The sequence below is a fragment of the Fonsecaea pedrosoi genome, assembly GCF_000835455.1.
Source record: "Fonsecaea pedrosoi CBS 271.37 unplaced genomic scaffold supercont1.3, whole genome shotgun sequence".
Classification (NCBI taxonomy): Eukaryota; Fungi; Ascomycota; class Eurotiomycetes; order Chaetothyriales; family Herpotrichiellaceae; genus Fonsecaea; species Fonsecaea pedrosoi.
The window spans coordinates 4,690,017-4,711,146 of record NW_013550613.1 but is presented as its reverse complement, the minus strand read 5'-3'; the positions used below and the strand labels follow the sequence as shown (position 1 = coordinate 4,711,146).

The 21,130-nt window shown below is 52.7% G+C and overlaps 7 protein-coding genes across 7 annotated transcripts; 4 read left to right on the top strand and 3 right to left on the bottom strand.

Moving 5' to 3' along the window:
• Positions 1 to 569: 569 nt before the first annotated feature.
• On the top strand, positions 570 to 1,178 carry Z517_05638 (uncharacterized protein; the record flags this gene model as incomplete). The annotated part of the gene is made up of 1 exon (XM_013430965.1): positions 570 to 1,178. One exon carries the CDS (start codon positions 570 to 572, stop codon positions 1,176 to 1,178), a length of 609 nt encoding a protein of 202 aa, XP_013286419.1.
• Positions 1,179 to 1,977: 799 nt separating this feature from the next.
• On the bottom strand, positions 1,978 to 2,289 carry Z517_05637 (uncharacterized protein; the record flags this gene model as incomplete). The annotated part of the gene is made up of 1 exon (XM_013430964.1): positions 1,978 to 2,289. The coding sequence occupies one exon, from the start codon at positions 2,287 to 2,289 to the stop codon at positions 1,978 to 1,980; it is 312 nt and encodes a 103-aa protein (XP_013286418.1).
• A 684-nt stretch (positions 2,290 to 2,973) lies between these two features.
• Z517_05636 (uncharacterized protein) lies at positions 2,974 to 5,039 on the bottom strand (the record flags this gene model as incomplete). Its single annotated transcript, XM_013430963.1, has 2 exons — positions 2,974 to 4,814; positions 4,868 to 5,039. 2 exons carry the CDS (start codon positions 5,037 to 5,039, stop codon positions 2,974 to 2,976), a joined length of 2,013 nt encoding a protein of 670 aa, XP_013286417.1.
• A 1,026-nt stretch (positions 5,040 to 6,065) lies between these two features.
• Z517_05635 (uncharacterized protein) lies at positions 6,066 to 8,120 on the bottom strand (the record flags this gene model as incomplete). The annotated part of the gene is made up of 1 exon (XM_013430962.1): positions 6,066 to 8,120. The coding sequence occupies one exon, from the start codon at positions 8,118 to 8,120 to the stop codon at positions 6,066 to 6,068; it is 2,055 nt and encodes a 684-aa protein (XP_013286416.1).
• Positions 8,121 to 9,247: 1,127 nt separating this feature from the next.
• Positions 9,248 to 11,803, top strand: Z517_05634 (uncharacterized protein; the record flags this gene model as incomplete). Its single annotated transcript, XM_013430961.1, has 2 exons — positions 9,248 to 9,325; positions 9,386 to 11,803. 2 exons carry the CDS (start codon positions 9,248 to 9,250, stop codon positions 11,801 to 11,803), a joined length of 2,496 nt encoding a protein of 831 aa, XP_013286415.1.
• Positions 11,804 to 15,315: 3,512 nt separating this feature from the next.
• Z517_05633 (uncharacterized protein) lies at positions 15,316 to 16,680 on the top strand (the record flags this gene model as incomplete). The annotated part of the gene is made up of 1 exon (XM_013430960.1): positions 15,316 to 16,680. One exon carries the CDS (start codon positions 15,316 to 15,318, stop codon positions 16,678 to 16,680), a length of 1,365 nt encoding a protein of 454 aa, XP_013286414.1.
• Positions 16,681 to 19,515: 2,835 nt separating this feature from the next.
• Z517_05632 (uncharacterized protein) lies at positions 19,516 to 20,655 on the top strand (the record flags this gene model as incomplete). Its single annotated transcript, XM_013430959.1, has 1 exon — positions 19,516 to 20,655. The coding sequence occupies one exon, from the start codon at positions 19,516 to 19,518 to the stop codon at positions 20,653 to 20,655; it is 1,140 nt and encodes a 379-aa protein (XP_013286413.1).
• Between the last annotated feature and the right edge of the window lie 475 nt (positions 20,656 to 21,130).

Below are 21,130 nucleotides of genomic sequence, written 5' to 3'. Positions count from 1 at the left end.
ACGAGGAGGGACAGCTTTCAGAGAAGCATAAGCATCTGTGAGAGTGAGATTGGAAGGCCACGCGGAAGAGCCATGACATGAAGTGGGTGAGCCTGATCGGCGTACGGCGAAGTGAGGCGTGTCACATTTGGTGTTGACAGCATTGAAGAACGGACTGGTTTGTGTGAGACCTCGGAGGTTTACAACCAGGTACAGGTAACAAGACAATAGCTGTGTGTAACGATGGTGGCCTGGTACCGACCTAGATACGTAGGATGTGGTGAGAGCCTTAATACTCCTCCCCTGCTGTACCCCGCAATCGCTCTCAATGCCTCACAGGTGCACCAGGGAGATGAGACTTTGTGTCATTACAACCACTAGCGGACATTCATTGGCATAATGTGGTGCTCGACATGAAAATGCTTTTTGACATTTCATTATTTTCCACGTTGCCTTTTCCCATCTCCCAACCACCTGCGAGGGTATCTCTCGAACAGATATCATACCAGGAGTAGAGACACAATTCAAAGATAAACTCAAACATACTCCCAGATCTTACATCACAAATTCAACCTCTTCTTCAAAGAAAAATGACGCATCTCGACCTCACCAACACCCAGAATCTCCCACCCCATATCGCCTCTTTGCTGAGCACAGCCCACAACACCTCCTCCATCCCAGGCGACAACGACCTCGACCTCTTCTTCCATTGCTGGATCCGGCCGCACTGCCCGGCGTGCCTGTCCGCATCGAACCCGTACCCGTGCTCCTGGTGCGCCACGTCGCAGACCTGCGTCCCCAACACGGTCTACCCGTACCCGTTTGGGATCCTCTCGCCCCTCAAGACCGCCGATCTCTGTCCCCTGGGGTGGCGCGAGCGGTGGGAACTGCGCGCCCGACCATTCAGCTGTCGGTGCTCGAGCATGACGTTTGTCAGTGTCGTGGTCGCCGTGCTGGCGACGTTGTTGGGCCTGTGCTTGATCTGGGCGGGCGTGAGGGTCGTGAGGTGGGCTGGAAGGAAGTGGAGGGGGAGAAAGCAGGGACGGTGGACGGTGGTGTGGACGAGGAGCGGTAGCGGCGAGAGTAGGGATGCTGCTACAAGTACGGCGACAGACGTACAGAGACGGAGGGATACTGGTGGTGGTGGTGGTGGTGGTGGTAGAGCAGCAATAGACGAGACGACGCCGTTGCTTGTATGATCCGATTTGGCACTACAAAGGCACATGTTCTGTTCTAATACCCTGATATCTAACAAGTAACGCATCATGACTGAGTGAGCGGGCCAAATAGCTCGTCAGTCCTCCCGACTTGCTCCCTCCCCTCCAGCTTCACCGTCACCACTCCCACCGACCTCGCCACCAGCAGACCCTAGACCTTTAGATACCTTACTGATGCGGTACTCAACGGTGAGCCCGCCTTCTCCCACGATAAATCTGCCAGCACCGACAAAGAGCGCCTGTTCCAGAGCCTTGTATCGCATCGATCCAGTCTCAAACGACACCTGTATGACTTTTTCCCACCAAGCACAAACCCCAAGAGGGATGCCAAAGGTCAGCATCAAATCAGCACCACACGCATCAACACAACATTGAACCAGTCAGTGAAAGAACGGGCGGTGTCCAGCGTTCGACTTGGAAAAAGGAAAATGGGTAAAGGCTTCGAGACGTACAGGAATGGCCAAACTCTGTGGACCTGGCGTTGACGCTGCGCCCGAGGATTCGGCGCATCTCGTTCGTAATATCAACTATTCCGGTGTAGTGGATGTGTATAGTCTGCAGCACCCCAGGGACAGAGACTGGTGGTCAAAGACAGGCTCTCACAAACGTGGTACTCAACTGTGGCCAGGCACGCAGCGTTGAGGAAATCCTAGGTGGACCACTTGGGCGGGCAAAGAAACTGACCTCTCCATTCTGATCTCTGGCATTCCTCGCGAGAAAACGGCATCCAATCAGCCTTCTCTCGACAGATGTCCTCGACGGTAGAATGAGAAAAAGGCACTCACCCAACAATCAAATCACTCCTCAACCGCATCCGCCCTCCGTCCGGGTCATTGTGCACGTAATCCACCCCCTGGCCCCGTAACCTCGCGTCCACCCTCACAGGGAAGCCCGGCTCGCTCACAAAGCTTCCGGACACGAGGGGTACAACCGTCAGCGGCGTGCCCCGCGAGAGCGAGCCGATGGGCGTGGCGGCGCCGATGACGATCGTGAGGTGGAACGCCGGCTGCAAGCTCGGGTGGTCGGCCAGGGTGGAGGGGCGTGTAGCATACAGAGTGTCCGCTTGCGCGGCAGAAGAGTTGGGAGCAGCCATTTGACGAAGGCACGGCTTAGATGTCAACCTGGAGTAGACGTGGTGGAAAGGAAGCGCATTCGACTGGCGTCCTTTCTCGTCTTCGTGCAGGGGTTTCCCTTCCTTACGAGGTACAGAGGGGACAAAGACGAAGAAAGGCCGTAAGGATCATCCTTTTCACCACCTCACATCTCTTGACAATATAGAGCTGGAGAAAACCAGGAGAGTTGGAAATGTCGGTCAGACCCGGTCAAGAACAACAAACGGGCTCAGAAAGACGCAAAGACGCAAAGAGAAAACACGAGAGTGTACGAGATATATAGAATCTGATGGGGTAATTAGTAGACAAATAATGCCTCTCATGTCTACCTAGTTACTTATAGACCCCGCAGTTTCGTCGTCGCCATCATTGTCGCTGTTGCCGCCTGCAATTATCATGTATCTCTTTTACAAAAATAAAACATCCACACTCGTGATAATGTATACGCCCGACGTCAGCAGAAAAATCAACTACATTCTCCATTACATCGTAATTCGTCGGGTCTCTATCCTGTCCCGGTTCCAAAGACCTCTCCCGAACACAGCAACATGGTGGAAACAGCAGTCGTTGGCTCATAACATGACTGATCGTACATAGAGAGAAGGATAAGACATGGCCCACCGGGGGAAAAAAATGCTGCCTGGCTGTTCTTCCAAGCCAGACATTCAGCCAAACCGCTGGTCGATCTCATCGTCAGGCTTCGTGTGCACAAAAGCCCGTTTGATAAACACCTTCCATAGATGGTTCTTGCGAGTTTTTGTCTTGTGCTTGTCACCCTTGTGCTTGGACAAATCAACACCTCTCTCCACATCCTCGAGGTCTTCATCACTTAGCTTCAGGCTGTCTCGTCCCATTCTCTCGGCCAGATCCAGCATCGATCGCACGGTCAGGTCTTGTATTCGATAGGCGCTGTCGTTCTTTGTTGTGTACTCGGTAAAGTATGCAAAGTGTTTGTAAGGATCTTTGTTGGACGACTTGTCCTGGTGCATCTGCTCGTGGATTCGAGTCAGATTGGCGTAATATTGCGTCAACGATACCAGAGACAGCGGCTGTGGAGAATATGCCGGACCAGGAGGAGATGAACTGGATGGTGGTTTGGGCACTGGAAAGTTGGGTTTCTTCGGCTTCTTCTTCCTCTTTTTACCTTTCCTTTTCTTCTTAAGATCGTGGATATCGTTATTTGTGTCGGCATCGTTGTCAAACTCATCTTCCTCTGTCTCCTCAGAGACCTCTTCCCGATTCGCCGAGCCGTCGACATGGTGTTCGACCGCAGGTTTTCCAATCGCGCCTTGGGCTGGGTGGTCATTTTCCATCCCTGTAATGTTGTACTCCACCACTCGAAGAGTAGGAAAGAAGTTGGGAACAACGCTCGGAGACACTAATGTCAAGCTATATCTCTCCCCCCAAGGTCCACCGATGGCCTTTAGAAACTTCGCGAGTTCCTTCTCCTCATCCTTCTTTCGAGTATCGACAGTGTTGTTGGATACTTCCTCGCCACCCATACGCAGATATGAATGTCCAGCTGGTGGTGTGGGTAATTCTGACCAGCCTGACCTCAGTTCATTCAAGTATTGTGCCTTTGCCGCGAGGGAGAAGGTGTTGTCAGGTTGCGATTTGAAGCGCTGGATCTTATTGGGTCCGTCGTCGATGCCTTCAATCTTGAACTTGTAATGCAGTTCTTTGACGTCCTGAAACATAAAATGATCGATGTTCATGTGTCCAAAGATCGAGGTGATGATCACATCTCGATATTGTCTCATCCACAAGGTAAATTTTTGGTAACAGCTTTCATCCCAGTTTTGTTTGCTCTCAGTCCTGGCTGGAGGGACATGACCGATGAGAATGGCTTTCATGCCTCGGTCGCGGAGGAACTGCAGTTGGATTCGGAGCCATTCCATGTGCTCGTAGCCTGGCTCTGACTTCAAGTCGCAGCCATCGACTGCCGAGTTCGAGTCGAAGAAGTATAGGGTGTTGAGGCTAAATACTGCTAGTCGATTAGGTATAACTTCCGTGAAGAACCAGCCACCTCTTGCAAATGAATGGCGCTGTGCCTGTGGGATAAACGGCTCCCAGACATCCAGGTAGGTCCGCGTCCACTTGTTGGGCCCGGCGGTGAAGATATTGTGGGGGAGAATATCGTTATTGCCAAAAGTAGGCACGATGGGGACGACAAAGTCGTTGGTCGGGTCCGGGTCGTGTATGTTGTCCGGCTTGCCAAAGGTCTCGACGAACTTGTTTACAACAAATCGATTGAGCTTGAGCACCTGCTTGTCTGACCGGGGAAGGCGGTCGTCGTTGTCATGGCGGGCCGAGTCGCCGGTCCAGACGACAAAATCGATCTCGTCCTTGAGGTTTGCCTCGATCCACTTGAAGGTGGCATTGACCAGGCTAATGGGTGTGTCACAGTCTGTTGTTTCTGCTCCGTAATATGCGGCGCTGCCATGACCGTAATGGCATTGCTCTTCAGTATCGGAATGAGGTTTGTAGAAAGGATCGGGATGGAGGTCTGGAGCAACAGGTCAGCGCAGCTAGGGAAGCTAGGGGTTGCGGAAACAATACCAGTGATGTGCAGAAACCTCCCGCGTAGCCTCCGAGGTGCAGGTTGCGACCTCAAGGTCGATGGCCCGTCGATCACTTGTTGTTGGCCATCATCGTTCCACGGAGTACTGGGAGGTGCTGCCGCTACGAGAGCTGCCAACAGCAGCAACAGGTAACGGGCAACGCGGGCCATGACTGAAATGCTGGAGGAAGTCACATGGACTTGACCTGGACGTGCAAACAAACTTCATCAGAGAGCGACAAAGCGTGAAGCTGGTGAATGGGAGCGGATAAATCTTGCATGGAGAACGAAATCGCTCACAGTGGAACGTGCAAGAGACTCATGCGCAGGTAAAGGTCCTCGAAAAACGGGTTCAGGCTCAAGGGGAAACCCACGTCATCCAGCGAATGGGGGTCCGACACCCAGCTCGGTTCGACTGGCTGGGAATCCCAGGCACCTGCGGAAGGAGGCGACTGGCCTGGGCGAGCCTAATAATTGGACCAACCGCCGCCCCTGCAACGGCCTAATGAGCCACTGGAAGCCCCCGCGATGCGCCTGCGATGGTCAGGCACGGGGCGAGAGATTCTGGAAGTAATAGCCGGACATTGTGCAAGATTGCGTCATACAAGGCCCTGAATCCGCACAACAGCGTGTCAGCTCCCCCATCAGACTGCGCTGTAGATGAGTTGAACCAAGTCCCTCGAGGTTTTTGTAGGGCATATAAATATCGACGGTGGGAGTTTAGGAATGGACTTCTGCCCTCGCTCCGTCTTACAACCTTCGCATGATCTTGCAACTGGCCCCCTCTCTCAAGATCAGGTTGGCACTGCACTGCTGCAACCACCCAAAACTCAGACTGTGCGGTGAAGGCGTTGCAAGGCCAATTAGCAGAACCGAGCAATACACGTGGGCTTCATCGCGCTCTCAGATGACTTGGGCGCCTGCCCTCCTTTACGGGAGCTGACACCCTCCTTGGTCGCGCTCCGAGTGATCTAGGTTTCTTGAACCCTGGTGTTGGATTCTAATAGGGGAGATAAGATTGCGTGGTCTGCGTGGTTTGGGATAAAGATGGTCCAAAAGAGGCTTGCACATCTTTTGTCACTGCTGGTGCCGCTGACCGACTCGCGGCATCGAGGCACGCGACAGAAGTCATCCCGCACTATTTCTAGGCAGTTGAGCCTGATGTAATTTCGCATGCATCAAAGACCAATGCTGCCCTCAACTGCGTCCGCCGTAAAACTCATAGCTCCGCCGAGGCAGGGATCCAGGTGGCATCGGATACATGGGGGGCATGTGATAGTCTTCTGGTGGGGTCAACATCGATTGTTGCTGCATATCAGGTTGGACAGGGTCGTGATTGATTGGAGGGCTCGGAAGTTGAGACCCTTCATATGGATAGGCATTCGTAGCTGGATAGATGTTGCTTGCCATACTGTTATATCCAATGCCAGCGGTCGTTGAAGCATTGACATGGGCCGTGTTGGTGTACTGCGCTGCGCCCATCTCCAGCTGTCTGCTCTTCAGTCGTGAGAAGAGAACGGCCGATTCTTGTTCGAACTTCTCGCGCATCTCTGGCATAGACCACCGGTGCCGTGCAAAGTCGAGAATCTCAATGATCTTCTGGAGGCAAATGGTCGCCCGCTGACCATTATCTAGAGGAACACTGTTGGCTAGAGGCGAGCCTTCGCGAATGGCATGCGTCGTCTTGATGAGCCGATCGAAATCCGACCACATCACTTCCACAAACTTCTGTCCCACGTATTTTGCTCGACTGATATCCGCGAATGTCAGGTATGCGTGCCAGCCCACGTCCTGCGTGATCGGTTGCAGAAGATCCGCGTATTGGGCTGAGTATTCGAACACGAGCTCTTTGTTGAGATCCGTCATACTGCGTGCAGGAACACGCTGGTTGGGCGAGACCACCAAGATTTGACAATACAGCCTTTCAACGTTGAAGAGCATCAAATGCCGCTGTGATAGTGTCGTGGGGATGGTGGAATACCAGGCGTGGATATCGTTGGATACAGAGCTGGCATAGGTAGCCGCCGTAGCCAGAGGCCATTGAGACCGGGAAGACCATCTTGTGCTCTGATAGAAGCTAGACTGAACGCGGCGAATGTCAAACATATAGAGGCATGGCCTGATCGAACGCTGGAAAACCGGGGATTGGGACGACTCCGACGCTGATTCTGGTAGAGGCACCTCAGAAGCGGAATCGTCGGTGAATGAGAATGCCCGATCAAGAGACATGCTGACGAGGCGGTCCAAAGCGTAAACACAATGGAATATCCTTCTTCGCAGGTCCAATTCATCCTTGCTGATCTTCGTCTCTGGAGGTGGCTCGCAGTGCAGCCCCAGATCGACCATGAGGCGAGCTGCCATACCTACGAGGTACCAGGGATCATAGTGTGCTGGGTCTACCAGTGAGTATTGTACCAGAAGGAGGAGAGCCTGCACTCCAGAAATGGATCCAGGATGTAATACGTAGCAGGCAAGTCCTCTAGCTGCCGACATGTGTTGTAGTGCTGTCTTGTCATTCTCGTCTCCTTTCCGTTGCGAGCTCGAGGCATAGGCGATGGCCAGAATCAGGCGTACATACCACACGTCCAAGGGGGTCACAGTCGATGAGATCGCAGAAGACTCGTGATAGATGCGAGACAAGCTAGACATCAAGTCTGTTTCGGAGAAGAAGGGGAAGAGGACAAATATGTTTTCAAGGTATTGATTGATCATGGGAGTGATGGCGTATCGAGGGGGCAGCCCTCGCGATTCAAGAGGAGGCAGCTCTCCTCTTGCCGCCGCCGAGAGGAGAAGCTTCGCAAATGACATGGTCGAGGTAAACCCATGGAAATCGCGCGAGGTAGCGTTGACAGTGAGGAAGCCAAAGTCACTGACCAGCTCGTCAACATCCGAAGCCTCTTTTCGGCGAGCGCCGCTTATCTTTCGTCGCTGGGGGGGTCGGCCCGTCGTCAAGTGCGTGCTAGACAGCGTCGTTTGGCTGGCAGCCTCCGCTCGCGCAGCATCGATCTTTTTCTGTAGCCGTTGAGCAGCAGCTTCGAGGGCTGCGACATAGCTTCTTTCCTTGCCCCGCGCAAATTCATCGTTGGCGCTCGTGCAACTGGTTGCTTTGCCAGATCTCTCACAGGCAGAACAAGCGGGCAGTTTTCCGTCGCATTTGATTTTCGCAGAGCGACACCTCGCGCACGCAGCCACAGGTCTGGACACCCTCAGTGAGGGAGCTAGGAGGGCCTCGATGGACTCGCTCTTCGTCATGACTCAAGAAAGGAATTCGGAGGTGATAGTCAACGCATTTCTGCTCGATACGTGTAGGTTTTCCTGAGGATATCGATAACAATGAAATTGTTTGCGCTGATCTGTGACGCTATCTTTACCAGCCAGAGTCTGAGTAGTGCGACCTCGATGGTGAAGGAGAGGTGCATTGTCTGGTAGAGGGCAATGAGCAGAGATGGCGATCTGGCGATCTCTTTTACGACTGACTTGAGCTGAATTGTGGCTGCTGCCGTTGTCTTCTGTTGTGGTTGGTGACGATGAGGGATGTGTCTTGCTCTTTGACGATTGACGACGATCAAGTGAACATTTCGGCCAAGGGACTCATCCATGGAGGGGTCGGTGGGCACTGACCTTTCATCATTGGGTCCCCTCTTTTGGTGGCGGCTGGGGGTCCCGGGCACTTCTCTCGCCTGTTCCCCACCCAATGGGAGAAGCGAGTCGAGGGCCAACCCCTATTAGACTTCAGCCGCGGGGGATCCGTGAGCGCCTGGACTCCTTCAGGGCCTCGATAGCCTCTGCCCGAATACAGGCATGACAGGTAAACTCTTCAGAGGCAGGACCCCTACTGCTACTGGACAGGTAAGCATCCAGGTACTGGGCGAATAGGCGTCGTCGCAGTCCTCCCTGACCTTGTGCTGTCCTCCTCAGCTTTAAGGATTTCAGCTCCGTGTAGATTCTTCGATCTGAGCTGCACAGGAGCCAAATCCTCTTGACAGGTCACTGACACTCCAGCTCGTCAACATCTGTGGCCGACCGTTACATCTGGCCCCAGAACCTGGATCTGTCACCAGGCGAGCAGAAGAATGTTTTGTCCTGTTGAAGCCCACCCCTCGCTGCTGACAGGCTCATCCGGGTTCCGCTAGGCGGTAACCCTATGCCCAAACTCTCAGCGCAATCCAATGGTGTCTGGCCTCACCTAATGCACTGTCCAACATCCGATCATGAGCAAACTTCCCGTACTTTATTTCATCACCGGCAGGCCACGCACGCATCATGAGGAATGGATATCGATCTCCCTTGCAGGCCGCCTTCACCATTTTTGACCACCTAAACATCGACCCTCTGCTATCCGCTTGCTTGAATTGATGGCAGACAGCGAAAATGCGACAATGCCTGACTCGCCGGAGACGGCTCGAACCCGGGATAAGGTACGCCATACGGTAACTGCATGTGTACGATGCAGACAGGTGAGCCTTCTTCTTGTCCTGCCAGATTTCTTGAGAGAGTCAGTCCTAACGTTTTCGCAGAGAAAAACCCGATGCGACCCCGCGCTTCCTCGGTGTGAGCCTTGTGAAAGGAGCAATGCGCACTGCGAATACTACGATTCGGCCAAGAACAGAACCATTCCGCGAACATACATCACGTCCCTGCAGGAGACGGTGCGCCGGCTCAACGAGGAACTCAAGGCATTGCAAAAAGAGGAGGAATATGAACCGGACCACGAGGCTATGGCGCGTGGCGCTGGGCTGGTCAAATTCAGTGAGAACGATGAATCCCGATTTCTGGGGCCTTCAAGTGGCATTGCCATCACCCGTTTTGTCATGGAATTCGCAAAGCAGAACTCGCTCCGGAGAACGATCAAAGACGTCGTCCCGCAACACGCCGCTCAAGAGATCAAAGACAAGTTTGACGCCGAGAGCAGCAAGCCTACGTCGAAAGTATATCCTCTCATCAGTTCGGTCGCCGCCCCAGATCTTCCCAACAGTGACCTCATGGATCAGCTTGTGGACATATACATGGTGAAAGCCCAATATATGCTCCCGCTTCTTCACGAACCCTCTTTTCGGAAGGAGTTGCAGGCTGTATACGACGGATCAAAGGACCCAACTCTTAATTTCCAAGTCCGTCTCGTTGTGGCAATCAGCATGCAGAAGCTAGATAAGCAATACGCTGGGCTGGCTGACAGCTACTATCTGGCTGCGCTTCCGTTTTTGACAGGGGCTGTTCAGAAGATGGATTTATCAACGCTTCAGTGCTTCGCGCTCATTGCGCAATATTCGTTGCTCACACCGACTCGAACCGCAGCGTATTGGGTGGTGGGAATCGCAGCGAAACTATGTCAAGAGCTGGGCTTATGCGAAGAAGAGACGATTCATCGACCGCCTTCCGGTGCCAGACCCAATGCCCTAGAGGTGGACATGCGACGACGTTTGTTTTGGATCATAACGTCCATGGAGTATGGACTTGCCCACAGTCTCGGCAGGCCGAGTGCCTTTGGTGTAACTGTCGACAACATCAACGTCAACTTTTTCGAACTTTGCGACGATAAGTATATCAGTGCAGACGGACTGCTTACAGGTCACCATCCAATCATGAAAAAGTGCATCTCCATCCACTTCTTCAAGATGAGGCTGCTGCAGGCCGAGATCAGGCGGACTCTATACCTGAAGAAGCGAGAGGCACCTGTGCATGATCAAGATCCGTGGTTTCACCAAATGCTAACCAAGATCGACAACTGGTTCCGGGATTGCCCCAAGAACGACGAGGGATCTGGCTTGAGCGAGGCCTGGTTTATTGGTCGCAAAAACACCATGATAGTGTTCATGTACCGACCGTCGCCGCAAATTCCCAGTCCTTCTCTTTACGCAGCCCAGCAATGCTATTCAGCAGCCACGTTCAACATCCAGCTCCAGAAGCGCCAGGTCGAAGGGCATTTGATCGATATTACCTGGATTTTTACTCAAGCCATCTTTATGGCGCTTAATACAGTGCTCTGGTGCCTGTCATATCCTGGTATCAGACAACAGCATCCCTTGGAAGAGGTCCAGGTGCATATCCAGGACGCACTCAGAGCGATCGACCTTTGCGCCGACCGCTGGCCGGGGGTACGCTCTGCGCAACAACTCTACGAGAACCTTGTGTTTGGTTGTCTCAAGGCATACGAAGCCGACAGCAAGGAATCCCCTGCCTCGCAATCCGATTATGTCTCTTCCACAACGACACAGGACCTGAGCTCAGCAGCAGCTTCCCAGTTTGCGAACAGTCCAGCCAGTACCACAAATACGTCAATCTATGGTGCTCAATCCCCCCAGTCGATTCATAGTGTGCACACTACAGCAAACAACCACAACTTTAAGAACGCGGCGGCTGGCTACATTGACCATTCTGCGCAACAACCGTTTCAGCCTCAACCGGAGATGTTCCCTACATCAACACAACCAATGACCAATCCGCAACAACAGTATATCCCTACAACCAGCCACCAAACACTGCCCCGCATTGACGCCACAGCGATGCACTACAGTCTGCCTGGTTTTGACCCACATTCTTTCCCAGCAACGAGCGGCGCCAGCGCGGGTCCTGGTGGTTCGTGGACAGCTGGACCTCTTATACCAGGAGTTATCCCCGGCTTGACGGGCTCTCCCAACATGAATTACGACGACCTTCCATACCTTGCCCCTTTTGGTCACGAGTACAGTCGATACATGGGGCAATCATTCCCTCCACCGGGCTCACACGGGTCTTCTAGAGCGGTAGCAGGAGGGCATCCTGGTACAGCTGCCAACGCAGGTGGCCCCAGCAATTATGCAATGCAGAGCCTGAGTTCCCAGCAACAAATGGAACTTATGGCCATCTTGGAGAGTGAGCGAAGCAATGGTCAGCTGCCGGATGTGAGTGGTATGATTAGTGACGCGACGACTTTTTACACGGCACAATTGCCGTGATTGCAATATCTACCCTTCACTGATACGTCAGATATAAGCTTGTGGCCTCCTGGCGAGACTCGAATGGGGGAGATGTTGGACAACAGTACAAGGACGTGACGGGGCAACATTATTCGCCCAGTGGTATTTCTGCATGGTTGAACGATTCGCACCGAGTCTATTCAGTCCCCCGGCATATGGTCACAGGCCAAAAGGAACGGCCGAAGCTGATTGTCTTTTCTCTGGAATACGATTTGTCACCTATGGATCTGCCGGCTCGATCCAGCAGATTGGTGCCGAATGGCTCCATTTTTAGCTGTCGCCATCAACAATTTTGCGTTAGAAAAGGTATGCCTGAAGAGACGCTTTTTAGACAAGGCTTCAAGGCGGACATGCTCTCCCATTCGCGCCCCCCCCCCCCCTACCTGCCAGAGGCAGATTCGGAGGTCTCCCCCTGCGCGTGGACTGTCAAGAGCCTAACTTCGGTCCTCAAGGCATCGAGTTGAGCCAGGGCGCACCGGTACACCCTTTAATTGTTTGGAGACCAGGCATATCATCACGAACTGGTGTCGGCCGCTGGATGCCTCGCTCAGACTAGTGTCCGCCGTCGAATCGATGGTCGAGTTATTCTCCAATGTGGTGCCACAACATCATGCAAGGCAACGCCAAGCATGTGTGGCGTCCAATGGACATGGCATGGAATATGTATAGAAGCAGCGGCAGGCGCAGACATTTGGCTTTTTGGAGTGCAGGGGACCACAGGCTAGGCGCAGGCGACTGTGACGGGTTACCAAATGAGACGAGTCAAGGATGCATTGCCCTGTGATGCACAATTACAATTGATAAGCGAAGCAAGCCTAAGTTTCCCATGTACACGACGAGCATCTTCTCAGGTATATCCCATGTACCAAGTACCCAAGTACTTGGTGTATGAGGTAGAAAAGTATCCGTGCGTGTCATTGTCTCACAACCGCCATGCTGATGCACGGAGGATTCTTGTCCCGAGCACGAGATACACATGAATACCTCGTATGCGTCTTGTACGAGGAGATTTGTTCTAGGTTACTATACCACTTAATCACATACCTATCCTTAGCATCTTTAGCATCTTTAGTATCCTTGGTAGACTTAGGGACACGGAAGATGTGCGGAATAGTAATCAACATCATCTTCATCGAACAAGTTCTAAGTACCAAGCCCCAAGCCCATTATTACCGAAGACTCGGTACTCGAGACTCGGCGGTACTTTACTTGTGCCTTTTCCGGTGTTTCTGCCCGAATAATTGCGTCATTCGCCATCAATCGCCCCTACTCAGCGAGCAGTACCGAGGACTTGTGTATCTCGCCTCATGGTGATCCGTGGACAGACACATACGAGACATGTGAGGTGAGTGAGGTGAGGTGAGGGGAGAAACCGGGTACAAATTCGCACAAACTGTTTTCCCGTAGGCCGGCGGGCGACGGAGTGGCGCTTTGATTGAATTGATTCTAACTTTGGGTGTTGGGGACTTGATGGGGACGGGCGTCGATGACAATTCAAATCCAGACAGACAAGAGAGGCTCAAGGTCCGTGACGTGGCATGGCATTGTCACCCTCTGCTGGTAATACGTGAGCAAAGTACATTGTCCTGGTAAGCTGTAAAGGTAGAAAGGTGTAAGGTAGAGGTGGAGGTGGAGGTAGACGCGATGGACCAATCCTCTCTCTTACTAAGAGATATGTTCTCGTTACTCGTACGGAGGGAGTACCCTCGTAGGTAGGTATTGTACTTGTGCTTGTACTTATGCTTTGTAGATTCTGACTGGGCAAAGCTAGCGTCAAAAAAAAAAAAGGCACCGCCATTGGGTACAAGTACTCGGTACCTTGTGAGTAGATGCCCTTACTTGTCTTGGTACTCTTTGTCCCGGCAATCCTGGTAGAACCCACGGCCGTTCCGGACTGTTGGGAAACTCATCGAACAACGAAAACAGATGAAGAAGAAACGGGGATGGAGATTGGATGGATGGAGACGAGACGAGATGGGAAAAAGGGTTCCCTTGATGGATTCATTGGTCACTGGAATTCATGGGCATGGGACACGGACACAGCCACACACGCATTGTTCGTTTTGGTAGGCCTTGTTCGCTTAATATTAGCAGGCACTGGGCGATTGGCAGCGTGTCTTGGGTGTTGACCAGCCACACCTACATACGGAGTAGACCAGGTCTTTCGCTTGATGATGGGCTTGGTGGTCCACAGTGCCGAGTGTAATGATCTTGTACGAGATACGACTCCCCTCCCTCGTACTTGTACCGAATACCGAGCTGTGAGGTAGTCACGTATTAGTGTGGCTTTCCACCTATGTACTTGGTACCTATGACGAAACCCACTGTTGTATTTTGCACAGAGCACTTGTACATACAATACCTCTCTCGACCACAATAATCAATGGAAGAGTGATGCGTAGTAATCCTGCTGCCCGGTCGCCCGGTTCTTGGTCCGTCTCTTGGTTGGTTGCTGGTCTGAAAAGGGTTTATGTACAAGTACATATTACTCTGGGTACAAGTACCAAGGCGGTCCAACAAATCACTCAAAATCACCTCAGCTAATCCACCTTAACTTGTCATCAATCTCTGCATCTACAAGCACAAGTTTATGTAATATAGTCACAATTCCCTTTTTCACATGCTCCGACAGGAAAGCATTGTACATGCCCTGATACCCGCGTATTGCACTCGTTAGAGCGCATCTCGTTCTTCTTTCTCGGAAGGAAAGTACAAGTACTCGGTAACTCGTACTTGCAGCCAAGTGGACAATCATCAGCCACAAAAGGGCCCAAAAAGTCGTGGCGCTCCAGCGTCTATTGGTTAGATAGATACGAGCTAACTGCCTTTGGAGAAACTCCGCGTGCAGGGGGGTCCGATTTAGCTTTGATACCTCGGCACCTTGTTCTAAACTGACCAACCAGCGTCGGCCGCGGTCTCCGATGGTCCCGTGGTGCCTGAGGCTGTGCACGACGCGGGACCTATTGCGAGGCCTTTTGTCCCCCAATCCACCTTCAAGCTTGATGCAAACCCCCCCGGTTCGAACAAGAGCCGCAAAATCCCATCGACTTTTGCATCCGTGCCCCTTACCTAAACCGAGTCTGAGCAGCCACACCAGTGGCTTGGAGATGCTAGATCTGGATGAAGTGGACATGGCCATGACGCACACTGGTTTGGCGTCTGTTCGCATCACGCTGCATCCACGGGTGGCCCAGCCTCGAGCCATTATCAACTACCCCCAAGTTCCTCCGCCCCGAATGCTTCATTTGCTTCAAAAATCCCCGAGTTTTCTAAATCTCATCTACCCACAAGTTTGATTCAGTCTACGAAAATATGCTCCCGTTCAGATTCTTCTCTCCCTCCGCTCTCCTTCGGCGGCCTTGACATTTCCTTGTCCTCGTTGTTTCTTTCAGTCCCAGACCGCTGGCCGGTTTCCTTTCGTCCTTCCTACGAGTGCCATTTATCCTTGGCGCGTAAATTGATTGGTCGTGTTCACTTTGCCACCCGCCGTCATGGAGCAATTCAGGATTTCTTTCTCGACTCCCAATGATGCCCTTCAGCCGCTGGCCATGCTGACTGGGAGAATGATCGACAGTCCATCTTCGGAGCTGGAAATCCGATATCCTGTCCAGATGGGGAACCAAACACATAGGCCAGTTACCACCCCAATGGGTCCAGCATACGCATTCCAACAAGCGACCTGGTCACCGCTCTTCGACCAGGGCCGGATCGGTTTCGCCAGTGACAATTCGCAAACATCCCTTTCACATCGTCAAACGTCAAACTCGCATGCCATCTTGGCCACAATCATCGGTCGACGGGACATTGCAATCTTTCGAGACACGGTATGCAGCTACCTTCGTCTGACGTCCGCTTTGTGGACTGAGTTGTACAATCCTCGAGAATACTCCACCGCTCACCACCTCCTAACTCGCTATCTCTGCCAGGAGTACGGCAGACTCCCTCCTGACTTGTGGCGCTTGGTCAATGAACTCAGAGAGCAGTATGGTTTTGAGCATTCGCGTTTTGAGTGTATCGACATCATCTCCTCAATCCCAACACCACCAGATCTGATTTCCGGCGGCTTAGAGGCTGCTGGGCATGGAGTGCGAGACTTTGGTGACTCCTGCAATCGCCCGGTCCCTCGTGCATCTGAGGGGAACAGTTCTCTCGCATCTCACGTTTCCAGTCCAGGTCCTGGTCCAGGGAGTCAAACAAGATCCACGACGCCTGTTTCGATGGTGGGCGGGAGGAAAAAATTCCAGAGTCCTACCTATCAGAGGGCAAAAGGAAGGGCACCAAAAGGAGAGAGATACAAATGCCCTTACATGAACTGCAGGCATGATGCTTTCAGGAATGCTGGAAACTTCAGCAACCACATGCGCAACTGCCACGCAGAGTCGGAGTATCGCAACCGGAATCCTGCAGAGTTCCTGGTGCCAGACTCATCGCCTCAGCCGAGTAATCAGGGCGACACCACATCTTCGGTCGTCACAAGCGCGAGCGACTCGCCCCTGACTCAACGACGATTGTCCCAGGAGTCCTACGGTGGTGAAAATGAGATTTCGAACGCTGGCCAAGATGGTGTCAGATATGCGGGAGACTTCACTTTCACCACCGACCACAATGGCTTCCAGATCAGCATGAGCCAGGGCGTGTTCGATGAAAGCTCTCCAGGACCATCTGGATCCAGTGGGCTATCTACCACTTCACTTCTGGAGGCCTTCAGCTTTGACCCTAGTAATCCTGGGTCACGCCTCGTCACATCGCAACATGAACGTAATCACGAGTCTTGCTATCCTCTGAAAGACGAAGCCGAATATGGTCAATTTCAAATGATGGAAGACCAAAGATGGAAGACGAGGCCAAGAGGCTAGCTCGGGTCGTCAGTAGCTCATTGTCACAAAAGGGAGTTTTGCTGTGAGGTTTTGGATGTCAGTTGAGTTGTCTATGCAGAACCTGGAAGCTCGGGTTGGGGTATAGGCTTCTGTTCGCTGAAATTCCTTTCCCTGCTCCAGCTTGGATTGACAGCCACGAGCCGATAAATGCGAAGGCTCTAGTACCTCTGGCAGGGTCCAGGCCCTTGGGTCCCCTTTGGGAGGCGATTTCCTGTATCTGATCCCCGCAGCCGGCGCCGCAGTAAACCTACCAGAATCAGCATTGACATGAGCACTACCAAAGCCGCCCAAAGAGCCAAACACGGGTCCGCCGCTAGGACTGCATGATGTGGTTGAAAAATTTGAGTCGGCAAGAACGTCGGCAGGGGTGCGTTGTTCGTCTGATGAGGCGACCCGTGTTTGCAAAACGCATTTCCTGGTTGCGATCAACTCGACGGCCGCAGTGGGTGATTGCCAGATGGAAGGAACTTTGTCCAGAGTTTGCCCGCGTTGGCCGAACTGATGGTGGGGAGCCATTAAATGAAAAGGCGAACAGATGATATCCATCAAAATTTCGTCGTCTTCCATTCGATGATATAGAGATAAGTTGGAATCTGAAACACACCTGTTAGAGCTAATCTTTAAGTGGGTTGGCCTTCTGACTGCGCGAGGAGGTCCAAGAATATGTCCAGGGACGCAGGGACGGGAGTATTGATGTATGTATGTCGACAAACAGTGCGAGTCAGCTGGGTAGGGTGCATTCCTGATTCCTATCTCCGCCACAACCGAAATCATGTCAAATCGAGGAAGCGTGGCAGCAAGTGATTGGGATTACGGATGTGGGCGGGATGCAAGGTTGCGCACCATGCTAAATAGGTAGCGGGAGATTCTAGCATTTGGCGGCAGGGACAACGGTCGAGCTGTTCCAAAGCGGGTGGTACACCTGCTTGCCTGCATGATGGAGCTGCTGGTAGCAGTTGAACCGTAGCGGGCCAGCTGGTGAACGGTGCGGTTCGTCGGTTCCTGATCCTCGAATGCAGGTCCCCACGGACTTTCGAGTCCTGGTGTTGCTGATGTCGAAGGCTCTTTCGATAGGATCATGGACAGATCTGCACATATTCTGACCCTGGCCGTCAAAAGTGCCCCCAGAACACAGTGCGAAGTGCAGTGTCGGAATATTATTTTTGGGTTACGCCTCAATGGCCCAAGCACGATGACGATGAGATGAAATTGGCCTCGACCAGCAGGAATCACAAAGCTTCAACAGATTAATTGCCCGATCAGCAACTCTAGGCGGTGAGGTATTGCTGTGTCGCGCAGAGCGACAGCTTGCAGGTGGACTGATTGCTGATTGCTGGAGAGCGCATCTTTCGTTGGAGCCTTCGAAGGGCTAGACGCTGTGTGGAGGAAGGAAACCGGAGCGCCATGAGACGAAGGGTGCCAATTTCGCCACAACAACCAGTTATTAACGGGATGGATGACTCCATTCCCAGTGCTGCATTGCTTTCTGTGTAGGTAGATACCTACAAATAGTCGCACAGAGGCGGGCGGGAGGTCACGGTGCAGCGGCCAGGCACCAGTCCCGCGTTTTCAGGTGAACCTCGTACGGGGATGACCGCGCTCCTTTAGGTATCGGATATGATGTTCCTCGGGTTTCAGGGGTGGCCCTTGGGGGCGCGGCTTTCGTTACGCAAGGGAGAGAGAGCGGGTGGCGCGGTGGTGGGCGATGGGAGCGATGGGATGGGATGGGATGTGGATGGGATCAATCGAAGCCAGTGAGAGAGATGACTGGCGGCGTGGAGCAATAGAGGCCCATCCCTGCTGAAACCCGTTCAGTGCCCGTGCCGTACGTTTAAGGTGATTGATCCATTGCGTACAAGTACCTACTTGGTCCAGGTCGTGGGACGAGATGAAAAAAAAAACCACGTTTTGAGGGGAGGATGAAGGCTAGTGGGCTGTCGAAATGGGGGATTGGCGCATTTTGCATCCTTTTAGCTCCAAATGACGAGCAAAGACAACGCCATCACTGCCCCAGTGGATCACTTTTCAGGACTTGGGATCAAAGCTCTGGGTCAAGCAGTCCGGCGTGGGCATCCCCCAGGGCTTGGAAGCCTGCCTCGCTTGTCCTCGTCGTGGGTACCTCCCTGGCTCTAGTTAGGCTTGGGCTGGGCATAACCAGCCTCTATTATAAGCCTAACCCAACTGAGCCAGAACGTGACAAACTTCTTTGTTTTCATGTTTTTTTTTCGTCCTTCCGCTACTCTTGCGACTCTCACCTGTTGTAGTCCAACAACTCACTCATGAATGATAGCCGTATCTGCCTTGCCTAACTATGTTTGCTCTCTATGTCCCATCACAACGGTGTACCTCGCCTTTGGCTATCATGCGCCCTCTCATACGCCCGCGTCCACGCTTCACGCTTACATCCTACATCACCCCGTTCTGGCCCATACCCCTCCGTCTGCGCTCTGCTCAACTCATTTGCACCTACAGCGTTCATATAATGAATGCACCCAGCCTATTTACTACCATCTTGTTTCTCACACTTTGTCCTCCATCCTTTTCCTAACCTTTGTCGGCAAACATTTCTTCGATTACTGTTGACTGCCACAATACCTGGCTACAATTGCCGCCCAAAAGTGACGCCTCGTGCACTCACCGTTTATCCGCGCCGCCCAGTCTTCCTTTGCTTCGCACCACAACCAGGTTGACCTACGATTGACCAACCCAGACGATTACGTTGTACCCTATCCGTCCTCCGTCCTCCGTCCTCCGCATTGAATTTACTGAAAACCCCTGTACCGTATCCAGGCCGCGGACTAAGTACAGCACACCATGTTCAGCAATCACGTAGCCAATCCTCAAGGCAATCCGCCCCTGCACCTGCAGCCAGGTATATCAGCTCACTCCCAGAGCTGTGCTGATACCTCACAATTCCATGCCATCTCGTCCAAAACTAACGCACTGACTCGTCACCAACACTTCCTCCTCTATTCGCACATTATCCATGCCTTACTCCTAGCCGACGAGTGCGAGTTGTCCATGCTGAAGAGCATCCGTCAGAGAGCGCGGTCCCCGCTCTTCCGACAATTCTTCGGAAATGTTTACTACACTCCTCCTCAGGAGATCTTCTGCTTGATCCTGCAAATCAGAGCGGACAAGAGCTGGGACACTATGAAGCAGGAGGTGCTGATGCAGGTCAACAATGCTCGACCTCATTCAGAATCTCCTATCACGAATCTTCCGAGATCGAGTCATGCCTGCACGGGCCCTGCTTCCATACCCACTTACACGAGATCTCGAGGGGATCCATTCCATCCTCCTTTGGGCCCACAACAGACTCAACCCGGGTTTGTAACACAACATCCGGGACGGGTCGCAGGTGGTCCATCTCGCACTGCAGGGAGCCCTAGCTCTACTGAGGACCATTCGACGACGGCGAACCTTGGTCGAACTGCCCCGCCCGGACAGCGCTTCTTCTGTCCGTCAAAGAATTGCAAGAAAAACTACGCCCGCCAGGGACACTACGAAAACCATCTGGAAAGGTGTCACGCCGAAATCGGTCCCCACAACCCTGCCGATTCCCTCCGCATTGTATACAGCACAGGACAGCCAAGTGCAGACGACATGAATGAGCAGGGTCGAGCAAGAACGGCAAGAGGTACAACCGCGCCAACAGTTTCACAGCCAGTCTTAGCTACATCGATGCCGCCCTCATCCATTCCGTCTCCTCCCAGCCCTTATTCTGTCGCGTCGTTTACGCTTCTGTCCGGTACCAGCCCACAGATCAGCCTTCCACAGAAACGGCCCCGAGACACGGAAATGTTATCGCCTGGCCTTCCACGTCATTTTCATAATAACTGGGACTTCAATCCCTTTGTCAGCGAGCAACAGTTATTGGTGACACCACCCAGGCAACCAAACTCCAATTCCAATCAATCCTTCTTTTCCACGGATTCTCATCTGGGAAGTTAACCCCTGAATAATCACTCCGTTGAGAGGCCCAAGTTTTACATACTTGTTCCACTTGCAATGGAGTTTCACCTCGGTGTCGTTTGAAAGTGCCGAGACACGACTCTCCTCTTCTAAAACACCATGTCAGGGTTACGGCATCCCACGCAGGATGCCGATTGACATCAATGTGGACTTCTTCATGGCGGATACATACCAGCACCCAGAGATACCAATCCCGGTACCAGCACGGGAAAGACAGTTTTATTATTTTCTTCATGCCTCCAGTCAATGTCAAGAGGACATTTGACAACGATTTATGATTTGATGACTTGGGTGCCAGAGGAGATAGGTCCTTATTGGAAACATGTTTTCGACCTCAACGGTGTTTGGGGGCTTAACGACGATGGTCTGTGTGCAGAGTCGCGACCATGAACGCAGCAAGCGGATCTATTCGTCAAACATTACCAGGGCTAGGGGTTGTTCTGATATCCTTTGG